Source organism: Neospora caninum, chromosome VI (assembly GCF_000208865.1).
Source record: "Neospora caninum Liverpool complete genome, chromosome VI".
In the NCBI taxonomy this organism is placed as follows: Eukaryota; Apicomplexa; class Conoidasida; order Eucoccidiorida; family Sarcocystidae; genus Neospora; species Neospora caninum.
The window spans coordinates 707,385-731,539 of NC_018392.1; the positions used below are offsets into that span (position 1 = coordinate 707,385).

Consider the following 24,155-nt stretch of genomic DNA (forward strand, 5'->3'; position numbering starts at 1 on the left):
TTAAGATGTGCTTGTTAGCACGCCAAGCGGTGCAGATATTTTCGAGTCAGAATGCCGACTAACACGGTGAAAATGTTTTTTACGCGTAAGAAACAGGAGAGATGCCAAGAACTTTGATGTTCTGGAACGACAATTAAGGATAACAGACGCGCTAACATTTGAGATCCTTGGTGGTGTCGTCAGGGTTTTGGGGGCGCGACCACAAAACAGAGTTTCTCGATGGGAATGGAAAACAAAAAAAACGAAAGAAAGAAGGCAATAGTTCCCCCTCTCAAATAACATCGAGCAAAGTTTTCGTTCTCGCCACGGAAGTGAATACTGGATTCAAAGGTCCGTTGACGCAGAGACGCTGTGGTGGTTGCCAACCGTCCCTCCCTGAGCGAGTACACGGCATCTTGGAGCATGAGGACTTTAGAACCCTCCGATAACGCTGGCAGTTAGAGGAGTAAAGAAGTTAGCTGCAATGACGGCAGGAGTGTTGCAGGGGTCGTAGTCACCGTAGATACCAGTTCGGAATACGCAAGTGAACGGTGACATGCCTGGGGCAACGCTCCGTGTTGTACTGATGCGAACAGTTCCAATGTTTCCTCGAGAAACAGCCAAAACACGGACAGCCGTCGCCCGGCCTCTTTCTCTACTTGCGCTAGGCTCCGTTTCACCGCCTCCTACAGCTCCTGCGTGGTAAACACTGGTAGCCGCAGTCTGGATGTTGCTCGCCACGCCAACATCTGCCTGACGGCCGGAGGTTGCTGAGACTCTGTCTTCTTCTTGTGTACGTGGTATACTTGCTCTCAGGCGGGCGCCAGCATGAGCCAATGGAACTGTAGAAGACCTACTGTTTGGAATCGCTCCTGCAAAGCCGGCCTGGGCAGGAGCAACAGCAGCAGTGTCTCGTATCGCCACCTCTTCCAAAATGACCGGATAGAGAACGCTCTCCGCCTCCCAAGAGGCTACTTCGCTGCCGTTGCGATCTTCTAGCGAGACTCCGTCTAAACTGAGGGTGAGCGTGTACCCGCCGGAGAGACGAACGACAGATTTGGGGTGCTTGTGTTCCTCCGTCGGTGGTGGTTCACGAACCACGGACATGACGTTGGCCAGGAACGTCCTGCCGTTTGGCAGCAGCAGAGAAACAGTGTGAAATTGACGAATCGAGTCAGGATTATAGTAGTATAACATACCAAGTGACGCGATGCTCGTCCTTGTTTCGGCTTCCTGGATACCACAACAGGTGGAGGCAGTCTCGTTTTTGCCGGATGTGTTCTCCAATCTGATGGTATTCGGGACATGGATGTAGCCGGAAGCCCCGTTTCGCTCCTGTCCCTCCTGCATGCGAATCATCTCTGTCGCAGCTAGAGGCGCTTCCGCTTCCTCCAGCGAACCCGAGTCTTCGGTTTCCTTGTCGTCGCCGTCGCGCCGAAGGCGCTTGACTTCACGGACAGGCTCCTCTGGCTTCACCGAATCGGGTAGATTTATCTGGTCGCTTCGCTTCGTGCGAGTGTCTACTTCTCCACGTGCTTCCCCTTGCTTCCTGAGAGCTTTTTCTTCGGCGACCTGAGCCCCCTTCTCTGTGCTGAAGAACGTAGTGCCTGCTGACGCTGCGTGCTTCTTGTCGCTCACACCCATTTCATATGCTGTTGCAGACTCTGGGGTTGGCTGAGACTCAGGTCCTGCATCTCCTATATTCCTTGTAACTTCAGCGTCTTCAGTCTCTTCGTCATCTTGACTTCCACGAAAGCTTCCATCATCGAGGCGACCTGAAATCGCGGCAGGTTGCACGACGACGGTCGCTCTGATGTGAGAAGCGATTTCTCCACGAACAGGGAGGCGGGGAATATGACCTTTGTGAGATCCAGTCGTTCTGACACGTGGGTGTTGGGCAGGAAGCTGCGCTTGTAACCCTGACGGTTGTGTCGCTTGGGTGCGAGGCTGGATGGGAGGTGAATTGATTTGTGCACTCCCGGGTGGGCTGGCACGTGTTTGCTGCGCCCCTGAAAACCCCACAACCACTGTTGCTAAAGCGAGGGAAAAGCCCAGAAGGGCAAAGCCTTTCCCCGTCATTCGATTCACGGTGACTTGCACAGAACTCGTCTTCCTAATGGGCTTTACAATAAAAAGACAGCAGTGCCACATGCATTCGGCTTTTGAGGCTAGCTGTCGCCTACTGTGAACGACAGTAATGAGGGAAGACAAACAGGGTGCAGCTTCGTGTCAACTAATGACCACGCCATGGACAACCGGCGGCCAAGTTGGTGACCGGGAGTGCGCGAGTTGGGTTAGCAGTTAGTTTCGAAATGCACGGCTCAGCTTGCTGCAGGCCGCATCTACCCATCGGAAGACACCCCATCACGCCCCGTTACTAGTGAGGCGGCCGACAGTGCAGCAAGAGTCTTCAGTTTGACCAGGGCATACCATTATGACGTGATTGGGGGTCGTGAGGAACAGCTGTGATATTTGTCGAAAGCAGCTAACGATCACTTACGAACCAGCTGGTTTGCGTTTTGTGTGCAAATGCTCTTGTCAGGTCGTCGTCGGGAAGCCTTGTAGGAGGCTGAGTACTAAACTAGCGCCAAGACATGACCGCCTGTCAATTTTCCGTATTTCTTCAAGCCTCATTACCATCCAATGATCATCGCCGAGAAACATCTTTCGGCGCTCGTCGACTTTCCTGCGTACCCTGTTAACAAGCTATCGGCACGCATCGTTGTGTAGAACCCGTGGTCGCCACTTCGATGTAGAGCGAAGGCGGCTCCGAGCTAGCCGGTCTGCTTGCAGCACCCGTGATGTATTTCCCTTTTTACGCCATTTTTGCTTTCTTCACCTCCGGAGAGCGCAACCGCATTCTTGGATATAGGGCTTTTAAAAGTATTTTGTGGTCGACTCCACCCTCAAGCTCAACTGGGGTTTATCGCACGGCGAGAGACAAGAGGCGGTTTCCTGGTGTCCGATCGGGGCTACGAGACAAGCTTGCCAACAGAGAGAAACAATCTCTTTCATTTAAGCCTCTTTTGCGTAGAGCTGCCCTATCTGTGTGTTTCAGCCTTTTCCCGGTTCCTTCTGCTTTTTCAGGCCGCATGCTGTGGGATCATCGCCCGTTTCTGTAACGTTATTTTCCTTTCACGTCAGTGTCTCTTGTGGATGTTAATGGAGACGGTGCTGTGAGTGATGTTCTCCTACAGGATTAGGAGTCTGACTGTAGTGAGGACAAACTTCAACTCTAGCAGACGAGCAAAGACTCGCTGTTCGATTCCAGATTCGCAAGTATGACTCCGATTCCCGTTCAGTCCAGAACAGGCAGCAGCACCAGTTGTTCACAGCTTCTTTGCCTAACATGGTGGTAACGGAGAGCGAACTGGCTGACTCCAGTCGGAGTCTCCTTGCTGAGCACAGCGCTCCAGGAACATCAAGCAGTTCTTCCGAAGATACACACAACTTCGACAGTGCTTCTACCAATCGCGCTACATCTTGTCCAAAGACATCTGTGCACACTCTGGACGAAGAAATGTTTGCTGCGTGCAATCTGGACCACCAGGGGCTTTGTTTGACGGGAATAGAACCTGTGGACACGCCACCCTCTCTGGAATCGGACCTTTCCCCCACTTTTTCTTTTGTGACTGAAAGGACTCCAGAATATTCACATCAGGACAATCGAAGGATTCGGTCTGATGATTTTCCAACGGAAACAGACGCACCCAGCTGTCCAATCCAAATCTCTCATTCGGTGACAGACAGCGGCGTAGAGTGTACAGCGGGACAGAAGTTTGCCCCGTTTTGCGGTTGTGCTGAGGATCCGGAGAACCAAGCATGTTGGAAGACCGACGACGGTATGGATAACTCCCTCGAATGGCTGGGCGCTAATACGGGAAAAACTAGGTTGTCCGTCTCTTCAACAGGAGATGCATTTAGACCTCAAGAGTTCCCAATGGGGATACCATCGGCAGAGCCGTTCGTCTGCCGACTACCTCCTGAGGAACCTGATAACTCAAGTGGCAAAAAGCAAGTTGCAATGCCAGATCTCTGCGGTATCGAAGAATGCAAAGCCGTCTCGTCCGAAGATGAGTCAATTGTGGTTATCTCGAGTGATATGGATAGCGGAGACGACGCCTTTGAGGAGCTCTTCGTAGACCGCGAAGAAAACAGGGACTCCTTCGACGGTATTACAGGAGACGAAGATTATGGAGTCATTTCCAGGACAGAATCACAAGACCCTAGCGCTGTCAGCGAAGGAGAGAGCGTCGACCCTGAGTATCTAGACGAAGAAAACGCCGGTTCAGATGCTCGAACGTATTCACTTCATCTTCCTCTTTCTTCTCCACAACATTCGCCGGATGACTTGCGGCCCCTCAGCAACTTAGGTTGTGGAAAACGCATTCTGGATTTCGAGCGCCGTCCTCTTCTACCTCATCCACCTGATACGGTGCCCTCTTCTGAAGGAGGCCTTTCGTCTCCAGTTTCCAGGTGTCCGGTTGGCCCTGTCATGCCTCCCTCTGACAATTACGCAGAGGCTCTGTCTATTTGGTTCTTTCCCACTGAATTTGACTCGCTGTTTCCTGGTGCCAAGGACCCGCAGAAAACTGTCGAATCACAGGTAGAACCCGCTCTTGGTTCTTTATTCATGCGAACTTCCTGTGTATTGACGACGCAACCCAAGGAGTCTTCCCGCACGATGATGCAATTCACAAGTGAAGAATCTCCCGTGTGCCAGACAGCGGGAGAGTTATTCGAGAACGAAACAGAACAGACAGCAGAACCAAGAGCAGACCCCGGGGCGTGCTTCGAGCGACTGCCTTCTCCCTGCTCTCCGCATGCAGGGAATGAAAAGGAGAGAGATCCTGGATGCCTGAGTGAACAATACAGCTTTTCTAGCGAGGTACCAGAGGTGTGTATGTGCTCTTCCGATGCCCCATCTTCCCTCTTTGAGGCCGCGATATGTGACGAAATGACAGCACTACTAGCTGGTGCATCACGACAAACTAGCAGTTGCCATGCTAGTCTGCCTGATTCACCTCTTCAACCTCTGTCGCTGACTGATGGAAAAGTGATCCGTGAGTCCAAGCAGGCTCAGAGTTTCGACAACACAGAAATCGTATGTGGATATTCTCCACGCTACTCTGCCTTGCCAACTAACGCTCAGGAAGATGAAACGTGTCAAGCGAGACTTTCAAACGAAGGCATCGCCGAGTTAACCGAGGTCGGGCCGGGCCATGGCAATCTTCCAGTGAAGCGCGAAGGGAGACAAGGAAAGGGACAACGACGGACAGAAGCGTCCTCAGGGCTGATTGATTGTTCCTCATGTACACAACCCAGTTTCATCAGCGCGGAAAAGCAATCAAAAAACGCAGACGACGGAACCAGCTTCCATTCCGGGCAGTGGAAGACATCCGAAGGGGTGGGACATGGAGAGGCTGTAGCGGAAAGAGAAGAGTTGGAGTTGGGAGCGGAAGGAGAGGAGACCGTTAACGTGGCAGAGGAAGAGAACGACATACCGCAGGACGGGGAATGTTTTTACATGCCTGCTGGTGAAGGACGGGAACAGCCGAGTTATCGCGAAGAGGAACCAACATCAGGAGACTACCCTCAGCAGCGAGAAGCGGAAGAGGAAGAGATCGTGCCAGACAAAGAGCACATAGGATCGGCAGAGGAGCAGCAAGGCGGACGCGTTTTTGTGGACGACGAGGGGGCAGGGCTGCGAGAAGGAGAAAAACTGCATTGCCATAATCCGATGAAAGGAGTAAAAGAAACACGACGAGGAAGGAAGAGGAATTCAAAGCAGTGCGGGAAGAAAAAGCGATATCAAAGAGGAGCGGAACAGCGCGAGCAGTCTTTTCGCACTTGTGAGACTGAGGAAGTTCTTGAAGATGACCTGGCAGATCAGGCTGGAGCGCGGCATGGCAACGGGGTCTCGGAGGCAGCACACAGGACAGCCGATGGACAGCAGAATTCTTCGAGGCCAGGATGTCACAGCCAACAAGAAACTGAATGTGCTGAGGAGTCGAAGAACGCTGAGGAGGGTGGATCAGACAGTTTCATCGATGAAGACAGACACGCAGGGTCCCCTGACGGACGACAGCTACAGCCCGAGTTTCTACAGGGTCATGATGAAGAGAAGTCCTCTAGCAGCAGCGAGAGAAAACAAAGGGCGAGGGAGGCTATGTTGCTAACAATTGGACAGGTGCAATCTCGGGAAAAGCACACGAGGAGATTGGCACACACTGCTTTGCGTACACCTGTGGCTTCAAACCGACGTACGCAGTCGCCACAGTCGATGGCAACCGACACTGAGAGCAAGTCGAATGTTCAAAGAGACGTTCGTGAGGTATCTGTGCCTTCCCTTTCGCCGCATTTTCGCGGTGTTGGGCAAACGGACGATGAAGGCCAAATGTGGACGGATAACGAGACAAACGTGCCAGATCGAGACCCCGAGGGTTTCAGGGAGACGCGTAAAGCATGTGCCTTCGTAGGAAGTGAATCTGCGTACACATCACCACGTGCCTCTTCTTTGGTTCCAGATGAAGGCAGTATCGGGCATCTGATCAGTCAACGTCCTTCGTTGGCCGCACAAGACAACCCCCGAAAGTGTAGCATTTCAGACGCCGTTAACAGAAAAAGATTTCAGGACGTGATGACTGTTCCCTGCTCTTCCGGACGACAGAAAAGTAGAAAAAAACGAGGTACGGCCGAACGTGGACATACAACCAAGTGCGCAGAGGCGAAACAGAGCGATGATACCAAAGATGTCACCATCGCGGAGCAAAGGCAAGAAGGAAGAGGAAGGACGGAAAACAACACGTTTTGGCGAGAAGATGCAGGTGGCGAAAAAGAACCATGGAAAACCAGCGGAGAAGAGCAAGGGCAAAAAGCCTCCTACATACATCTTGACTGTGCCGAACAACACATGGAAGGACAGTTAGATGAACAAGAGGAAGAAGAAAGGACCACACTTCGGTGCGTGTGCAGTGAAGAGGTCGGAGTGGAGAAAAAGAATTGTCTGGATCTGGACTCTTCGAAGGGGGAGGCAGCCGGAAACGAACGTACCCGGTGTTGGGCACGGTGGCCAGAGGACGAAGAGGAAGATGACAACATTTGGCGAGAGAAGGAAGAAATGGAAGAGGAGCACAAGACAGAAAAGGCGACAAACGAGTCAGTCGATAGAGTCTTTGTTCACCCCACTTCTGAGAGGGTGAAGGATACTGGAGGCCCACACGGAGCTGGCGTGACTCACCAGAGGGCTTCCGGGCCTCTCCTCGTATTAGCACAGCAGAAGGGCGCACCGCCCGCGCACGAAGGAAGAGAGACTGCGGTGAGGGGGAGGCAAGACGAAAGAGCGGAAACCGACAACAGAGAGGAATGGCAGAGGCTCTTGCCTCTTTCAAGCCACAGGTCCGCCGACGGGAACAGTTTTTCTTCGCTCGCTAAAGGAATCATGAGAAGCGACGAGCGCTGGAGTGGCACGAAGACACTCTTCAGAAAAAGCGTCACCGGTGACGGAAACAGAACTAGAGATGCAGAAAAGAGAACGTTTTTTCATTCAATGGAAACAGACCCCAGAAGTGCTTCAGCGCCCCCTGGCCGACCGTGTACCTACTCAGGGGGCAACGGTATCTATTCACCAGAAAGAACTGCGGATTCTCGCTTCGCAGAGGACAGCCCGCGAGAGCGTTTCAAAGTTGACGTTGAGTTAAACCAGGACAGCAAGGGGTTGACCTATTTTGCCAAATCTCCTCGTTCTCCCAGCGGGAACGAGAATGACATAAACGGCTCGCATGATTCAGCTTCGCTCTCCGTAACTCCACAAACGGCTACAGTCCCGCAGCTCAAAACAGGAACGGGAAAAAACAGGTGTCATGTCATCACAAAGCAGGAAAAGAGCCAGAGGCGAAACGAAGACGGGGGCGAGACGCGGAAGCAGGGAAAAAGAGAGGCGATGCTTAAAGGGGAAGATGCTGCAGGTGTGAATCAATGTGCTGCAGGTGCAGTGGTACCAGCGGCTGCGCTAGCCTTCCCCGAGGGTGCCAAAAGAGGCAAAGAAACCAACGGACACTGTATAAATCTTTCTTCCTCTCTCTCCTGTTCCCCTCTTCCATGTCCCTCTCCGTCTACACACCTCGGTAGAGACGGCGTGCCCGGGAAGGCCATCGAAGAGAGCAGGGACGGGGGCGAGAAAGAGACGGGAGAGGCCCGACACGAGAAAGAAGAACACAGAGACAAAAGCACCTTGGAGACACAACAGGAGAAAGAAGAGACGGAAGTCAAAGTGCAAGAAACTGTAGTTACGGCGGCAGCACATGATGAGGCAGCAGGCCTAAGCGCAAGGAAAGAAGAACAGGAGGAGGACAGGGAAGAAGAGATAAATGCGGATCCATGCTTGGATGAAGACGTTCCGCTTCTGTCGATTCTTCTTCCCAAGGGCGGGAAAAGGAGTGGGGCACAGAAAGCAAAACGCGATGGAAAAGGAGGAAAGCTTAGTGCCCTACTTAGAGGATCCAGAAGAAAAGAAAACGCAAGGGGTAAGGCGAAGCATTCGTTGACACGTGTTTTGTCCTCAGGTGTCGAAGGTACTTTACAGGTCCATTCCGAGAGTATGTTACCAAAGACAGAACAGGAGGAACCAGAAAGAGAGAAGGGAGACGACGGGGAAGAAGGTGATAACGAGAACACAGGATATGCGGAGGGGAGAGGAGAGACACCCCCACAAGACGAAAAAGGGGGACGCTTGGAAGGAAAACATCGATATATCGCTGAAGTTATGCCACCGCCTGATATAGATGCGGGGGAGGTAGATACGAAAGTGAGGAATCTGGGCGACCATGAAATGGAGTCGGTCAATGAAAGAGAAAAGGAGGAACCGAACAGGGAGGCCGAGAGAGATGTAGCACATGGAAGCGAATCAACTATCGAATACGCACACGAAACACCCGTACAGCACGGATCTAGTGCCGATGCGAAGCAAGAGTGTTGGGGCGAGGCAGCGAAAGACAGCCAAAATCTCAACACCACAGACCTGCGGAAGACAGGAAGTGTCCAGGCCCTCTTGGGCGGTGAAGTCGAAGCCAAGAACGCCCCGATGACAACAGCTGTGGAGCGTAGTGATTTCGAGGCTAAGGCGCTGGCAATGGCCACCATGCACCAGACGAGGCTGGCAGGCGAGAAGGCTGATCACGGCGAAAAGGCAGAAGACCGATACAGAAGAAAGCGAGAGGATATAAGCGGGAATGACGAAGACAACAAAGAAAAGGAGACGGAAACGATAAACATGGAGCGCGATGGAGCCGAAACCACGGGTGAGAAAACCGAGGGAACAGAGACGGTGGGGAAAGTGGAACACCAGACAACGAGAGTTCATCCTGAACAGGAGAAACGAAGGCGAGGCCAACGCAGACGTGAGCAACAGGAGGAGAGAAGACAGAGGAAGCGAATACAGCTACAGGAAGAGAGACTGAAGAAAGAGGAAGAGGAAAGAAAAGCAAAGGAGATGGAGGGGCAGAGAAGGCAACAGGGCGTATGTGAGCGCCTAGTTGAAGAAGCTCCTCTCAAGAAGGCAGAGGACCATCTCGGCAAACAGTTCCAAAGAGACCAACAGAGGACAAGGACGGACCAAAGCCTTTCGGAACACCAAAGCTCCAAGTCGATCCGAGACGCACTATGTAATTTAGAACCCGTGCCTGCTGTATCGTCTTTACGTCGATCCTCAGTTCCATCTTCGTCGCTTCAGACAGGTTTCCCTTCTTCAGTCTGCGGGGCTCGGCCGTCCTCGTTTGGACGAGAGCAGAAGAACAACTGCGGGAAGAAGAGACAGACGTGTTGCCACCGCAAGAGTCCTCATCTGTCGTCGCCTTCCTCGCGTTTTCCGCGGCAGCCACGGGAGGGGTTGCGGGCTTCGGGAGGAGAAACGAGAGGTTCGCTTGTAGCGTATGGCGAAAGCAGAGGGAGGCTTCACCAACTGTCAAAATGGACGGTGTGGGCCGTTCTCCTTCTGGCGTGGACGTGGTGGCGTCCGGCGTCGGTGCCGAACTAGAACTAAAGCGAAGAGTCGATGCAGGTCTACTTCTTTGTGGCCCCCAAATACCATACAGACGGTCGCGTGCTCCTTTCCCCTTCCTCCCATCTTTGGTCACCTTTCATCCTCTTCCGATTTCCTTTCTTCGGTTTTCACTTGCTTTCGTGCGAATACTGATGCCAGCACGTCTCTCGTAGAGTCGGAGTCCATGCCCTTTTCGTTGCTTTGAATAGGAAAGTGAGCGTTGTTCAGGACGCGCTTCGGCGTTCTACTCGTGAAACCCATTTCTGATAGTATAACAGATATATTTAGAAGACTGTGTAGCTTGCCTGCCCGGCATGGCCAACGAAAGTATTTTTCGCGTGTACTCGTTACGAATACAGGGGATGGAGTTCTGTCTTTTGTGAGTTTTGTCATGAGGGGACTCGAGTGCCCCGAGGAATATCATGCGTGCTTCGGTGCCCGTCATTGAGGCTTGTACCTGTGAGCGCGTTTGCTTAACTAGGTCACCTGAAATTGCAAGGTGCGTTTTACTCGACTTCCAGTGGTTTGACCTATCCGGGAAGAATCTCGCTCTGGAGAAGCTGCACTCTGTCCTTCAGGCGTATCAAACATGTTGAACTCATTAGGAAGATGAGGCACGGAGATAGCCATGGCCGTGTTCGGCACCCAGAGCTGCGTTCCTAAGCGTAGGAAAGCCAGAAAGGAAGAGGAAACAGAGTTAAAAAGAGCGGTAAATCAAGAAGAGAGGAAAGGAGAGGACCAGATGCCGTTTCTCAGATTTACTTCCCTGGGGAGAATGTAGTACCCAAGGATGTGTTCTATGGTTCGTATAGGGGGCGCTATTTTGCGTTGTTGAAGACAGCACCTCACTAACGTATTCTTCCGTTCGCTGCTTTCTGAACTCGTTTTTTTCGTTCTGTGAACACATCGATACACTGACGAGCGCCGCCGTTAATGCCAGTGCTGGCACCTGTGAAAACCAAATCGTATCCTTCCGCGTTCTGCGTCACCCGCGAAACGCGACCAAAGCCCCTGAGGTTTCTGTGTGGCCGACAGTTGCAACTCATCGAAGCCACGGGTTATTTTTTTCCTTGAGCCTTTCCTCCCCAACCCCCCGCCCGCTGTCAAAAGCCTGCGTTCTCCTGAGTTCACCCCCAGGGGCTCGAATTTTCTGTGCGAAACGAGCCGGTGACGCCGACAGCGGGAGAGCCTTAGTTGCTTTTCAAAGCGCCGGGTCGAAGAATGGGGCTGCAAGGTTCCCTCTGCTGCGGCAGTCTGTCTCCGCCGAGATAAGGCAGAGAGAAGCCGAAACGCGCTCTAAAAAGCTCGGCAGCATTTGAATACCTTCGCCGAACCGGACCAAAGAACGAGCTAACGTTTTCCATGTGAAGAGGGTGATCGCGGCGTGGCTTTCAGTGTTCCGATAACAGTGCCTTTGCGAGTCGTTTCCTCCCATTTCCTTCAGATCTCTGTCTCTGGACGTGCGTGTGGGCCTGGTGGCTCCGCTCCTCGAATCAACTTGACCTCTGCCCGAGCGTCTAGTTCTTTTCGAGGCTTCATCTCGAATTCCGGCCTGTTTGTGAGCTGGCCGACACAGTTAGCTTCCGCTCTACGTGGTCTCCGAGTTACACACTAGCTGGCGCCTTGCCTATCTGTCAACTGCCACATCCACACGCCTGTCCGGCGATATGCGTACCCACTTTCCGTCTACATCTCTACATGCCTGTCGAATGGCCTAGATGTATATCTGCCTCTCCATAGCTCATTTGGTTCTCAGCAAGTGTAGGGGAGACGAAACAAAACAAGAGACTGTGCGCGCTTGATCGAGCCGGTGAGTTACGGCATGCAGTGCTGGGAAATCGGCTCTTTGAGACCAGGTTCTTTAGAAGAACAACGAGGGAAGAACAGGAGGCGGAAGGAACGGAAGAAAAAACGGAAGAGAAGCAAAGACGGAAAGAAACAGTGGAAGGACAGCCAGAGAGCACACTGAAAAAACCATAGTCCTACTTGTACTACATACGAATAGAGAGAGAAACCGCGGAAAAACAATGCGCGCAAGGACCACTGAGTTCTGCTACTGCATTAGAGTGAGTGAAACGAAGTGGAAAGAACATGACAACGGTGCCCGGCACAGAAGGGGAAAGGAAGTAGCACTGGCCATGAGACGCCACCGCTTAGCGGGAGCAAAGGAAAAGACAGGTATAAACCAGCCAGACTAGGGAACGTTCAGACCATTAGACAACACAGCAGGAATCACAAAGACGACAGAGAGGAGACAGAAAAGAATCGAAAGCGAAATGCGTTCACGGAAGGCGCTTGCACCGCGACCGCACCGCGACTTCTCACGAGGCCAAGACGGCATCCAACAAGCTGTGAAGGCGGTCCATCTGCTGGATCTGATGAAGCTCGAAAGCGATTTTCTGCATAACAAAACACACGCTTGTCCAACCCATGCACGCAGCGCCATCGACGACAGCTTCCCACGCACATACCTTGGCGAGAAGAAATGCGCGTCTCCCGCGTACTCAGTAGGTGCACGTGAAACAGCCTCTCAGGAGTGTGTGATGCAGGCTGGAAAACAAGCATACGACATTTACCGTCTTCCCTTTCGCTCACCGCCAGCCCCCCGTCGCCCTTTGAGTTTCACGTGACCCCCCCCCCCCTTTCATCGCTGTCCTCGCGTGCGTGCGTCTCACAGAGATTTTGTTTTGTCAGCTACAGCGCCTGGAATAAAAATCAGGATCTCCCTCTCTATTCGTGGTGTTGCCTGTCTTTCTAGCCAGCGTCTTATTCGCCTACCTGGCAAATCCGTTTGAGAAGCTCCATGACTTCTTTGTCGTCCCCGCTAAGCACCATCCAGTCCTCGCATTCCTCCAAGAGGGTTAAGGTCATCTCAGAGACGATCCGAGTATAAGCCGAATTTTTGAAGGTGATATTTTTCGAGATGAATTGGAGAAGGGGAATGAGAGATGCACTGTCTCTCCCACGCATGGCTACTTCTAAACCGCCGCGCTGCAGAAGCTCCGCGACCAAAGCCACGACGTGCTGGGACCTGGAGAGGACAGTGAACAGCCAGGGTTACGCAGCGCCGATGAACAGGCGAGCAAGGAAGAGGAGCGGTAGACACCGGGAAAGAGTTGCTGACATGCAGCCGAAATGAGGCCAGCAGGAGACGAGTCACGAACCGTCGCCGCCAGCCGTCGCCATGGCGACGTTGCGCGTTTGTCCTTCGCGAAAAACGCGAAAAGAAACCATGAAACAAGAGGTAAAGAGAAACGCGCCAACTGAATCTAGCACGCGTGACTCAGGTTCCACTGCACATGCAAATGCATTGCAAACAAGTCTTTTACAGCGAAACAGAAGAGCAAAACACACAGACACAGGGAACGAGAGACACTCGAGATGAAAGACGTACGACATCGTGAGGGAGACGTCGAGAGCAGCCTGGTACTGGAAGCTCCGGAGAAGACGATCCAGGCGATTAAGTCTCTTTGCCTGCAGTGTGCCCACCTAAACGCGCAGAAACAAGAGAGACAACAGGAAACAATTGATAAAAACAAGGGACAAACCACAAAAAGGGGACAAGAATAGAGACGGATCACTGGCTTCGCATGGCTTACCACTTGGCGTTCGTGTGTTTTCTAGCCTTCTCTCCCCCTCTCGCGTGGTGACAGTTGGAGTGAACAATAAATCATGAATGGCCCTTTCACTCGCGTTTCCGAAACACAAACCTCATGCTGCCCTGGTGAGTCGCGCCGCGCCTTCAAACTCCGCATTTGGATATCTCTGTCGTGCCCGCACTCCTCCGGATCCCCGAACTCCGCATTTGGCATTTCTTCCGACAGGATTCGTCGGCGTGGAACCTCCGCCTTCTCCTCCTAGAACCCAATCGGAACAGTCTCTCTTCGATGCCGCGTTCCTCTCCACTCAAACTTTGCTGGTGTGGGTTTTTCCCGGAAAACCCCCGCCAACGCTCGCGGTCTTTGAAACCTTTCCCATTGGTCTCTCTAGGATCCGGTCTTTCTCTTGCTCACTCCGTGGATCCGTTTCCCCTTTTTCCACGGACGCAATGACCCCCGCGACTGCCGTTTGTGAACGCAGTTCACAAAAGCTTCCACGCTTTAAAAGGCGGTTTCTCTTCGCTTTTAAAGTCTCACCACAACGTCCTCGCCGAGCGGTAGCGCCGTGCGGCCGCGTGTGAAGTAGTGTGCCTGGCTGGCGCGCATTCTGAGAAGAAGTCGCCGCTTCTTCCTCGCTGTCTTGGCCGAGAACCTGGCGAGAGGATCCTGCACGGACGCGAGAGACAGGTCGCCGTCGCCCTGGGCTTCGCCCCGCCCGCGCTGACGAACGACCCAGGAACCGTCTGCCAGGCCCGTAAAAAACGTCGCCGAGAGGCCGCCGTCGGTCGTGCCTCGGGAACAACTTTGCGCGCGAGCGAGGGCGAAGTCGAGGGACAGAACTTCCGAATCAAAGACGAAGGTGTGGTGAACCTTCAGGGTCTGAGAGAGAAACGCACACCGCCGAAACAAAGCCAGCGACGGACCTCAAAGGAGACGCGAAACGGGCGGAGGCGGCCCCGCAACGGCCTCGGGGACCCAGCACACGCGGGCTCCGCGAACAGCAGAGTGTGTCGGCGAAGGGGCAGGGCGCGCGAGAACGAAACGGGGGAACGGCGGAGTCGAAAAAAAAACAGCTGAAAAACATCGGCAGACCGCATACTTCGGAACCGCCCGAACCCCGAGACGGAAAGGATACCCGGCGTCTCCCCCGAAAACGCCCTTACCGTCAGCGATGTGAGTTTAACCGTTGCGTCGAGGGAACCTGTTGCCACGACGAGGCCTTCCTGCAATTCCGCGCGTTCTCGCGCAAGTTCCTCTTCTTCCTCGTCTTCTTCGTCATCGTCGTCGCTCTCTTCCTGCTGGTCCTTCTCTTCTTCTTCGCTTCCTTCAGGTCCTTCCCTCTGTCTCTTCCTTCGCCCACGTCTCGCGAGGGGTGAGCGTGCGGCGGCGCGACCAGGAATGATCTGCGCCGCCGTCACCGTCTTCACGTGACTCGAGAGCGAACAGAGAGGCTGGGCCGTCTGGCGAACATCCCACACGCGTACCTACGAGCCGCGAAGGGCACAAGCGCGCAGGGAGAAAAACGAAGCATAGGCCTTTCTGCGCCGCTTGCGCTTCGTCTCAGTTCATCGCGCAAGACGCGGACACCGAACACAGCACACACGGCGAAGAAGGACGGCAGTTTACCTAACCTAAGCAGAAAAACTCTCTGTGCGTCCAAGGTGAAGCGAAACGAAACAGAAGAACCAGACAACAACGGGAGCATCCCCCGCGGTTACACAGGGAGAAGGGAGACTTGCGCGGAGAAACGCGAGAAGACGAAAGGTGCGCGGAGTTTGACTTACCACAGAGCCCGCGCAGGAGAGCAGCAACTGAGCGCCGGCGAGGCAGTCGGCGATGCGGGCGAATTCGACGGGTCGGTCGTGCTTGAACGTGACGGTATTTGTCTGAAGAAACGCGGGGGAAACGCCGGAGAGAACAAAGTGAGGGCCCTGAACGCGAAACAGGGGGACATGCTGGACCCAACGGACAGGGACAAACGGAGGGAGCGACAAAAAAAAGGCGGAGCTGCGTACGCACACACGCGCAAGGAACCGAGCACCAGAGAGACAGAGACGGGGAAAACGGGAGGTAAGGAGCAATGCCGATTTGGCAGGGCGTTGCGTTCTGGAGTTGTTGCCATTACGCGCGGTCCTCTTTCAATTGGAAAGCGTTTGCACCCTGTGTCCGTAGGGGGGCGGAAAGACGCCAGCGATGAAAAGGAGACGCGGCTATCCTCTTTCAAGAGCAGGAAGCCGCGCACTAAACGTGTTTTTTGCAGACTGATTTGCTGAAGCACGTGGCTCGGCTGCTGGACGCTTGCTCTGTCTTCGAGATCAGATCCCCGTCCCGTCTCACCTCGTCCGGGGCCCGCAAGTCCCACAGCCTCGCAGTGCAGTCGTAGCTCCCCGTGAGGCATGCGTTGGGCGACCAGGAGTGAGACGGAGAGGCAAAGGAAGACGCGTTGTCGTCTTCAGAGGAAAAAAATGAGCGCGGCACGTCCACGCTCCGAACTGAGTCGGCGTGGCCGCGCAGTGTATCGACGCTCTCGCCGACACTCAGGTCCCAGCGGCGGATCGTCTGGAGAAAACAGAGAAGAAAAGCGACGAAAAACGCGTGGCAAACGGCTAGACAGGCCCGCAGAGAAGGCGGCCGAAAGAAAACGCGAAAGAGGACGAGAAAGACAGAAAAAGGGGCAAGAGAGAGAGACATGTACACGAAGGTGGGGTGAGACAGGGACAGCGAGGGGAACAGACAGAACGCGAGAAGGCACAAAGCGTAAGGGCGTAAAGGAACAGACGACGTACCGTGTCGTCTCCTGCAGAGAGGACGTGAGTTTTTTCTGGAGAAAACCGACAGCTCCTGACGGACCTGCAAAATGAAGCACCACGCGAAAATCCTCTCGCTTGTCCCAGATTGCCTCCCCAGATTCGGCGGCGCCCGCCGGCAGGGACCGCACTTTTGGAAAACGCTCCGTCGGAAAAGGAAGCAGAAAAAGATGCAGACATGTGAGCCTACGACGGCAATCTCGGACACGGGAGACGAGGGGAAAGTCCTTGGACCCGCCCCGCTCCATCTCTTTTCTTGTCTGTGTCTCTCTCTGTGTCTCTCTCTGTGTCTCTCTCTGCATCTCTCTGCGTTTTTCCCTCTGCATTTTTCATCTCTGCGTTTGCTCCGTTCTTGCGTTTCTTCTTCTGGATTTGCTTCCTCTTTGCCTCGCTCGCGCTCCTCACCCGGTGTGTCCCTTCAGCTTCCGCAGCAGGTCCCGCGTGTCGGTCTGGACGACTTGCACGAGGCCGCTGTCGTCCGCCACCGCGAAGAGTTTGCCGTCTGAGGAGACCAAACCGATCCGAGAAACGAACCGCAAGTTGACGGCAAGGGGTGGAACGGGACGGAACAGCGTACGCAAGGGGCGAAAGCAGCGACAGGCAAATGACCGGAAAATGCGCGGCGTCTACCTGGCTCGGCTACGAACGCGGGCGAAAAAGACCGCAGCTCGAGACAACGCGAGGTGGAGAGCTGTCGAGAGACGCAATACAAGAAAAAGCGTGAGGAGAGCGAAACGGCGCAGGGGAAGGGAACTGCGTGTCCTTTCGAACGCGGCAATGCCTTTGTCGTTTCCGTACCTGAGCGGCATGCAACGGAACGCGCGTAATCTTTAATGGCACTATAGTGGGCGACGACTTCTCCCTTTTGGAGGTCGAGAAAGTGGACGCGCGTGCCTGCGGCCATGAGGCACATTCGCGCCGTTCCGGTCGCTGACTCGACATCGTCGGGTGTATGTACACCCGGTTCGCGTCCGGAGGCGATGAGCATCGCTGCTTTGGCTGTGGCCGCCGCCTCCGCAGCACGCTTCCCTTCTCCTTTCCGTTTCGGGATTCCGCCTTTGGTCTTGATTTTTCCATCTTCTGGTGCGCGCACAATCGGACGCGTGAGAAAGGCACACGACACGATTCCGCTGTTTTCCTTGCCGGAAGCGACGGTACGGAAGAGGCGTTGAGTCCGTGCGCCAGGTGACCCGAACGGAGCGGAAAAGCGAGAAGGATGGAGGAGAGAGAAACTGCTCGCCTCCGAAAGAGGCAGGCGACGGTACGCGGTCAGAGCGGCAGGCGAGGCTGAACTCGCCAGTGCCACCGTGCTGGGAGGGGACGCGGAGTGCGACGCGGACGTTTCCGCCATCTTGAAAAAAGACGAGACAGAAACGTGGAAGAAATCGCGGGCTCTCTGGCCCACCGTAGAGGGCAGGGAATCAGGTGCGCGACACGGAGGGACGACGTGGATCGGCGAGGAAACTGGAATCCCCGACGGTTACAGTCGGCGCACGCCCGGTCGAAAATAACCCCAGACAAACTGAGGAGCAGAAGTAGTAGAAATCGGTGTGGCTGCTTCGGAGAAAAGGGGAAGACGACGGAAAGTTGCGGCCAAAAAAAAAGTGAGGAAGGCGAGAACAGGCAAAAACGCGCAGCGAGAGGTGGAAGTCAAAAGGTTCCCCCAGTCTCTCGTCCCTCTCGTGCAGACGCAGAGCAGCCTCGTCTCCTCACATTGAAGGGAGGCGCACCGTTTTAATGTCTGAGTCTGGGCGCCAAATCGGCTTGCGTGAGGCGTCCCCGTTGCAACTACCTTCCTCCTCTTGGAGAGAAAAATGGCCGGATTCTCATTGTACAGGATCTAGCACAAGAAGAGCGAGGTAGGGCCTTCCCACAGAGCTGAGAGCGCAACAGAACTCGGGCGTCCCCTTTCCTTTTCTTATCCCTCGTTCTCTCTTCTTCGACTTTCGGATGTTTGTGGACCGGGAAGCCCTCCAATAGTTCCCGGCCGGATCTCCCCCCGTCGGAATTGGGAAACAGCGCCCGCCTCTTATCCGTGCGTGAAGTGAGACCGGGAAACAGTCAAGAAAAACCTGAGGGGGGTAACGTGAAAAAGAAGACCCAAGTCGACAGCGAGGAGCATCCGCTGAGGGTCGCGGACGAATGGCGCTGACAGTCAGCTGGGAATGTGGGGCCGTCGCTGGCTCTGTTGTCTGTACAGGAGAAATGGGAACGAGTCAGCTTTCTCTTTGCTTTGTTTGAGTCGCAACATGTCCCGGAAGCAAAATGGAGAGGGTACGAGAAAAACGAGATCGAGATAAACAAGAACAAGCACGGGCGACTGTTGCATCTTTGAAACATGCACGCAGCTTGTTTCACGATATGAAAAAGGCCACCGTCAGGAACCAACTGGCGAATGCATGCACGCCTACAACAGACATTCAGGCATACAGGAGACACGGAGTTTGGCCGTTTCCATCAGACAATTTTTTTCTCGAAATAGACTTGAGTATATCTCCCCATTTCGGCAGCACATTTGCAACGGTCAGTGCGTCATCTTCCTCCGCCGGCACGTCCAACAGGATCACCGGAGTGGAAAACCACGGGCGCGGGGGACATGCAGGCTCATAGAACCGAAGCTGGAAGTGTGTCGAATCCTCTTCCGAAAGAGGGGCAAATACCCACGTAGTTAGCTATAGAGTTGACAGGTTGCCGTAGCATATCCTGTCCCGTGGTTGGAAAACGACAGTCGACTTCTTTTCTGTGTTTTTCATCCTTTCTATATCTCACGCGTGGCCCGAGGAATTGTGTGGCTGATACCGAGGCCTGCAGGAAAGGCAGACTCCTCTTTAGAGGACCCGCACCCTTTTGACCAGATTTTTCGGCGGTTTTGCCTCTTCCGCTGATAACGTTTAACTCCCGTTGCAGGGTGGGAAGGTTCGTGCCAATAATGAGGCTCGCAGACGCTTTTTGCTGACGGTCTACCGCAGGCAGTTCACGTTTTTAACTCGTTCCTTCACGTACTCTACCGTCCAACATCAGTACCCGGAACGTGTATCGAATAAAATAGACAATGCTCCCCTTTCATGGAGGAATCTACGCTTTCAAAAGTAGAAGCAAAAACTTGCAGGCTTAGCGCAAATGCTTGGCGGTTCAAACCCGCCACTCCTGCTAGTGTGAGCGTTGCTGTGAAGGACAGACCCCCTTGCGTTGCAGAAGGATTAGTTAACTCCCCAAGACAGAACAAGACATGGCTCTGGCTCAGTATCTTTGATTTTTAGTGGTAGGGCCCGTTATCACATACTCCGAATGCACCACTGGTCGTTTCTGAGTCGATTCGCGGAACGTCTATCCTCAAGTCGTCTCGGGAAGGGCATTGTTTCCCGGCATGCGACCTCATCCAAGCGAGACATGAGCGCCTTCTTTGAAAGGACCCTTGAAGGCAGTTAATTCCTCAACAGGAAGGAAACATCGACGCGGAGTCAGAGCCGGCGGCTGCCACTGGTGCGCTAGTCGAGGCAAAAGGATGCAGATGAGAATATGAGGGCAACCCAAAACAGACACTGGTTCGCCCTCGCAATCATAGCAACTTGGGTATTTTGGTCGCTGGAACACGGTCTGTAAGTCACAGTTTTATATCCTTGGCGACAGACGAAAGACGTCACAAGGCGCCACACGAGTAGCCAAGTTCTCAGCATCAGATCCAGCGACACGGGAAGATAAGAATGACTTAATAGAAACCCCCCTAATGGGAGTCGTTTCCCCACGGAGTCCGCTCGCATATTTTGTAACGGTAAATAGAGCTATACTAAACTCCAGACCCAGCCTTGATGTCGAAGAGCGTGATGCCGTAGTCAGTATGCTTGACCGCAGGCTACGGACTTTGTGATAGTGGACAAAATAGAGCAGCATTGTCGATTGCTACCCACACTCCAGTTATTCGGCGCCAACCGGACGAGAAAATGGAGAGACACAGTTATACGTTTCACCGTCACTGGGGAGCAACCAATCCCACTCGCCAAATTATAACGAAAACGGCACCTGGCGCTCCAAGCGCAAGTGCGCGTTCTGCGATACACAACACGTAATCTTTCCTCATGAATTTCCCAACAATGGAAAACTTCCACTGCCGGCGCCGGCCTCTTGAACAGCTACACGCCAGGATATGTAGGTACCGGCTGCGCTAGAAGCTAGACATTTCGACGGAGGAAACAACGCGACCCCACGCCGCGAAAGGGATTTCGTAAATATCGTGGTAGATCTCATCACATGTTTCGCTGTCTCGCCTCACAATGGGTTCTTCGCTCCTAACGATGCACTAGGAGACTCGCGCTTGCGGCGTGGCCGCACTGGAACACTAATTAAACGGAAGCTATTTTGCGCTGCCTGTGCACAACGACAACTTGCGAACACCTCATCAACCAGTGTGCAGGCGCGTATATTCTGGTGATCGCAGAACGTATTGATGCACCGTTTCCACGGCCAAGTCTCTGTAGGACTCCTCCGCAAATGAGAATCACAACTCACGCCCTCAAGAGGCGAGACGGCGTGATTATGTGGCGTATACTCCAGACACCCCTTCGAAGTGCGGTGAGCTGGAGAGCAATTTTTTCTTTTTCCGTTGCATAACGCGACGTACCCACTTTGGAGGCCGTCACCACCACGACCTGCCAACAGACAGGCCTTTGAAACAGCACTGAAAGCATTGCGCTGATAATATGAACATTGTTGGGGAGCGGGAGCAGAACGCGCCGGCGTACCCACGAGACACAACACCCTTTCGGGGCTCCTTAAGATTTGCAAGGTGCGTTGTTATCTGAGTAGTCGGGTCTTGGCCGTGTACTACGCCTCTAGTTGCAGCACAGATGCGAAATTACGGGAAACGGTCAAAGAACAGTCGCACGGACGCAGAAATTGCCCCCCAGGCAGTAAGCTGGCCTAGCATAGAAGACACCGCTCGGCGTCTCTGCAGGTCGCTAGCGCCAGCGCGGGTAAACTATCATTCGGCCTTGCGACTGTAGGCTGAGCGTCATAAAAAATCGTTTTTGTGGAGTGGGCCAAGAGGGAAAAAGTGAATCATTTCTGCATTTTTGAGTAACTGACGCAACGAATGAAGCCCGCTGCCAAATGATGACGTGCACGACGTTCCGGTCTCAAAGTGGCCCGAACAGATGTTGCCGTAACTATGCCCAAAGCGGTTTCGGAACATGTGTAGGCTTTTGCCATCGGTACGCGGTTTTGTATCAGATGATCTTAGCAGTCCGTCTGTCTCCGTGGAAAAGAGAATGAGTGGTGTGTGGCCGCGGTGCGGCTCGTGTCAGATATGGAAAAGATCCTGTGGGCAGCGGCTGCTGTCATCGCTGCTCACCTGGCCAGCACGTTCACTGCTCAGGTTTATGCCAAGGACCTCAAGGATCCCAGCGAGCCCCAGGAAACCGGAAATCCTTTTCTCACCAGGGTCCAGGGATCATTCCTTACAAATTTGCATTCAGACGACGCGGCCGTGTTTCGGGTAGCCAGTGCCGAACCCACCGAAACAGAGCAGAAGGCACCTGCGGCAGCCGGCAATGAGAGGTTAGAGGTAAAACCGTTTTCAGCAAAATCTCGCGATGGATCTGCCTCCGTACCTTCTTTTGAGCTCCATGCGTTCAACCCCTTGGAGGCCGTTGTTCAGGAGCCGAAGGAGATGCTGGTAAACATGTACAGAAGGCTTGGAGGGAAGGTGAAGAAAAAGGACCTTGTGGGTGAATTATTGCAGCGTCTCTCGAAAGCGGTATTTCCGCTCTTTCGTCGGCTGCCCTTCTGGGGCGAACCTCCTGCTGTCTTTAATAAACATCCTGGTCACATAGAGGGGGGTCGTGAGGCGGTGGGCCGTGTGCTTGAAAAAATGGGAGGAAGGCCTGTGCCGCCAGTGTATGAGGACGCCAGACACCGTGTAATGCTGCAAACAAGTATGGGTATCCTTCAACGGTACTCGCCCTTGGTGATGAATTCCATGTCAGGTGAAAGAGAAGTTACTTTCCGTGTCGAGGACTACCGTCCTGTCCCTGGTTGGGGGGTGGGCGTAGGAGTGGTCCACCAAGAGACAAACCAGGAGTTTCTTTTGATCAGCGTCATCACCTTGGCGGATGCCGCATGGGGAAGCCGGCTCGAATGGAAACTTCGGCACATAGCAAAACCTCTCCAAACGTTAGGGTTGAGGGACCCTCGTGAAGCCTTTTTGCATGATCGCTTACTGCTCCCTCTCGATCTGCTGGAAATCTCCAGATCAAAAAGCTATTTTGTCACGAACCGTTTCGTCGTCCCCAATCTGTTTGTTCTGATGCCAAAGCCAGTGGCATCGCTCAGTAATATTATGCTGTTCATTAGTGCGACCAACGATGTCAGAGGAACCCTCGCTGTTCGCCTCAGTCTGACATGTCAAACCATTCGGGTGGTAGCAGGGTTCAATAACCGAGGGTTTGTGCATGCAGACCTTCGGCCGGCTTCCTTTTTGGTCAGCGCTCAAGGGGTCGTTTTCCTTGGGATATTTAACCGTGCGGTGGCAGCGAAACGTGGAACTCGCGTTTCCAAAGGAGAGCCGTTCGATGTCACCACAGCTCCAGAACTGTTTCACAAACAGACGAAGCCCTTTTCTCAACCAGACAGAAAAACCGATGCGTGGGCCTTAGGCGTAACGATCTATTATATCTGGTGCAACAGGTTTCCGTTTGGACTTCAAGACGGAGATTCAAAACCACCTCCGGCACTGCTCGAAGGCGTACCACCCGACTTCAGTTTTTGTGTACAGCACATGCCTGATATCGTTAAAGTTCTGATCGGGCGCTTGCTCGATCGCCAGAGAATTACCAGATTTACAGCAAGCGAAGTCCTGTTGAGTGGTGCCTTCCGACATCTTCAGGAACTACTACGTGCGTCAGAGTCCTCTGCACTCTTCCGCACCCCGAAAGCAGCCGCACGGTGGGAAGACTTGAAACAAAGAGGGCTACGGAGAAGACACAGGTCTCGCCCATACAAAGCTGGGCTACGGAGGTCTCCGCCAACCTGACGCTGCGTGTGTCAAAAGGAAACTTTCAGATCCGTGAATACCTCTTGCTGTCCCGTGGTTTCCAGTTTTGTTTGACAACGCATGTTTTTTGTGAATCTCCGCTCACTGTCTGACCACCACACCGTGCGATTGTCAAGGCGTCAAAACCTGAGACTGCCGCTGTGGGCGTGAAAGTGACAGTGAAATAGAATGTTCGATCCTAAAACTACGAAGGGACGGAGAAATTCTATCGCACACCGCCTGCGGGAGCGCAGGCTGTGTCCACGCGCAGCTTCAGTAAGCTGGGGGTAAGAAGCCTCCCTTTCTCAGAATTGAACGGTCTTACACACCACCACTCCCCAAACGGGCACTAGTACCCAGGTGTGTAGTGGCTTGACTCTTCACAAGGGGATGTTCGCAACAAGCGATAAGCCTGGAGTCGGAGTTTTCCTTCCCCCAGACTGTCAGCCGAGGCAGCTTGTATCCTTGTGCGCCAGTGACCGAAACATGCTTGTTGAGCAGGAGCTTGGGAATCAAACCATACAGACTCTAGCCGCGGAGCAGCAGGTATCTATTCCGTGTGGACTCCCACTGAGCGATTCACCTCAGTCGCGTCTTTCCTGAAGTGTACTCCTGGGGGCTAACACTGCGGCCAATGCCGTGACGCCGCTCCTGTCGAGACGTTGTATTCACGTACGGGAGCGTTAGAGGGTGCGATTGAGCGG

At 53.7% G+C, this 24,155-nt stretch overlaps 4 protein-coding genes across 4 annotated transcripts; 2 read left to right on the top strand and 2 right to left on the bottom strand.

The window, feature by feature from the left end:
• Positions 1-411: 411 nt before the first annotated feature.
• Positions 412-1,623, bottom strand: NCLIV_016190 (conserved hypothetical protein; the record flags this gene model as incomplete). Its single annotated transcript, XM_003881811.1, has 1 exon — positions 412-1,623. One exon carries the CDS (start codon positions 1,621-1,623, stop codon positions 412-414), a length of 1,212 nt encoding a protein of 403 aa, XP_003881860.1.
• Positions 1,624-3,328: 1,705 nt separating this feature from the next.
• Positions 3,329-10,012, top strand: NCLIV_016200 (conserved hypothetical protein; the record flags this gene model as incomplete). The annotated part of the gene is made up of 1 exon (XM_003881812.1): positions 3,329-10,012. The coding sequence occupies one exon, from the start codon at positions 3,329-3,331 to the stop codon at positions 10,010-10,012; it is 6,684 nt and encodes a 2,227-aa protein (XP_003881861.1).
• Positions 10,013-12,339: 2,327 nt separating this feature from the next.
• On the bottom strand, positions 12,340-17,775 carry NCLIV_016210 (putative WD domain, G-beta repeat-containing protein; the record flags this gene model as incomplete). Its single annotated transcript, XM_003881813.1, has 11 exons — positions 12,340-12,417; positions 12,797-13,049; positions 13,413-13,507; positions 13,729-13,875; positions 14,155-14,496; positions 14,781-15,101; positions 15,402-15,503; positions 15,955-16,176; positions 16,404-16,467; positions 16,830-16,926; positions 17,223-17,775. The coding sequence occupies 11 exons, from the start codon at positions 17,773-17,775 to the stop codon at positions 12,340-12,342; spliced, it is 2,274 nt and encodes a 757-aa protein (XP_003881862.1).
• Positions 17,776-21,726: 3,951 nt separating this feature from the next.
• Positions 21,727-23,451, top strand: NCLIV_016220 (uncharacterized protein; the record flags this gene model as incomplete). The annotated part of the gene is made up of 1 exon (XM_003881814.1): positions 21,727-23,451. The coding sequence occupies one exon, from the start codon at positions 21,727-21,729 to the stop codon at positions 23,449-23,451; it is 1,725 nt and encodes a 574-aa protein (XP_003881863.1).
• Between the last annotated feature and the right edge of the window lie 704 nt (positions 23,452-24,155).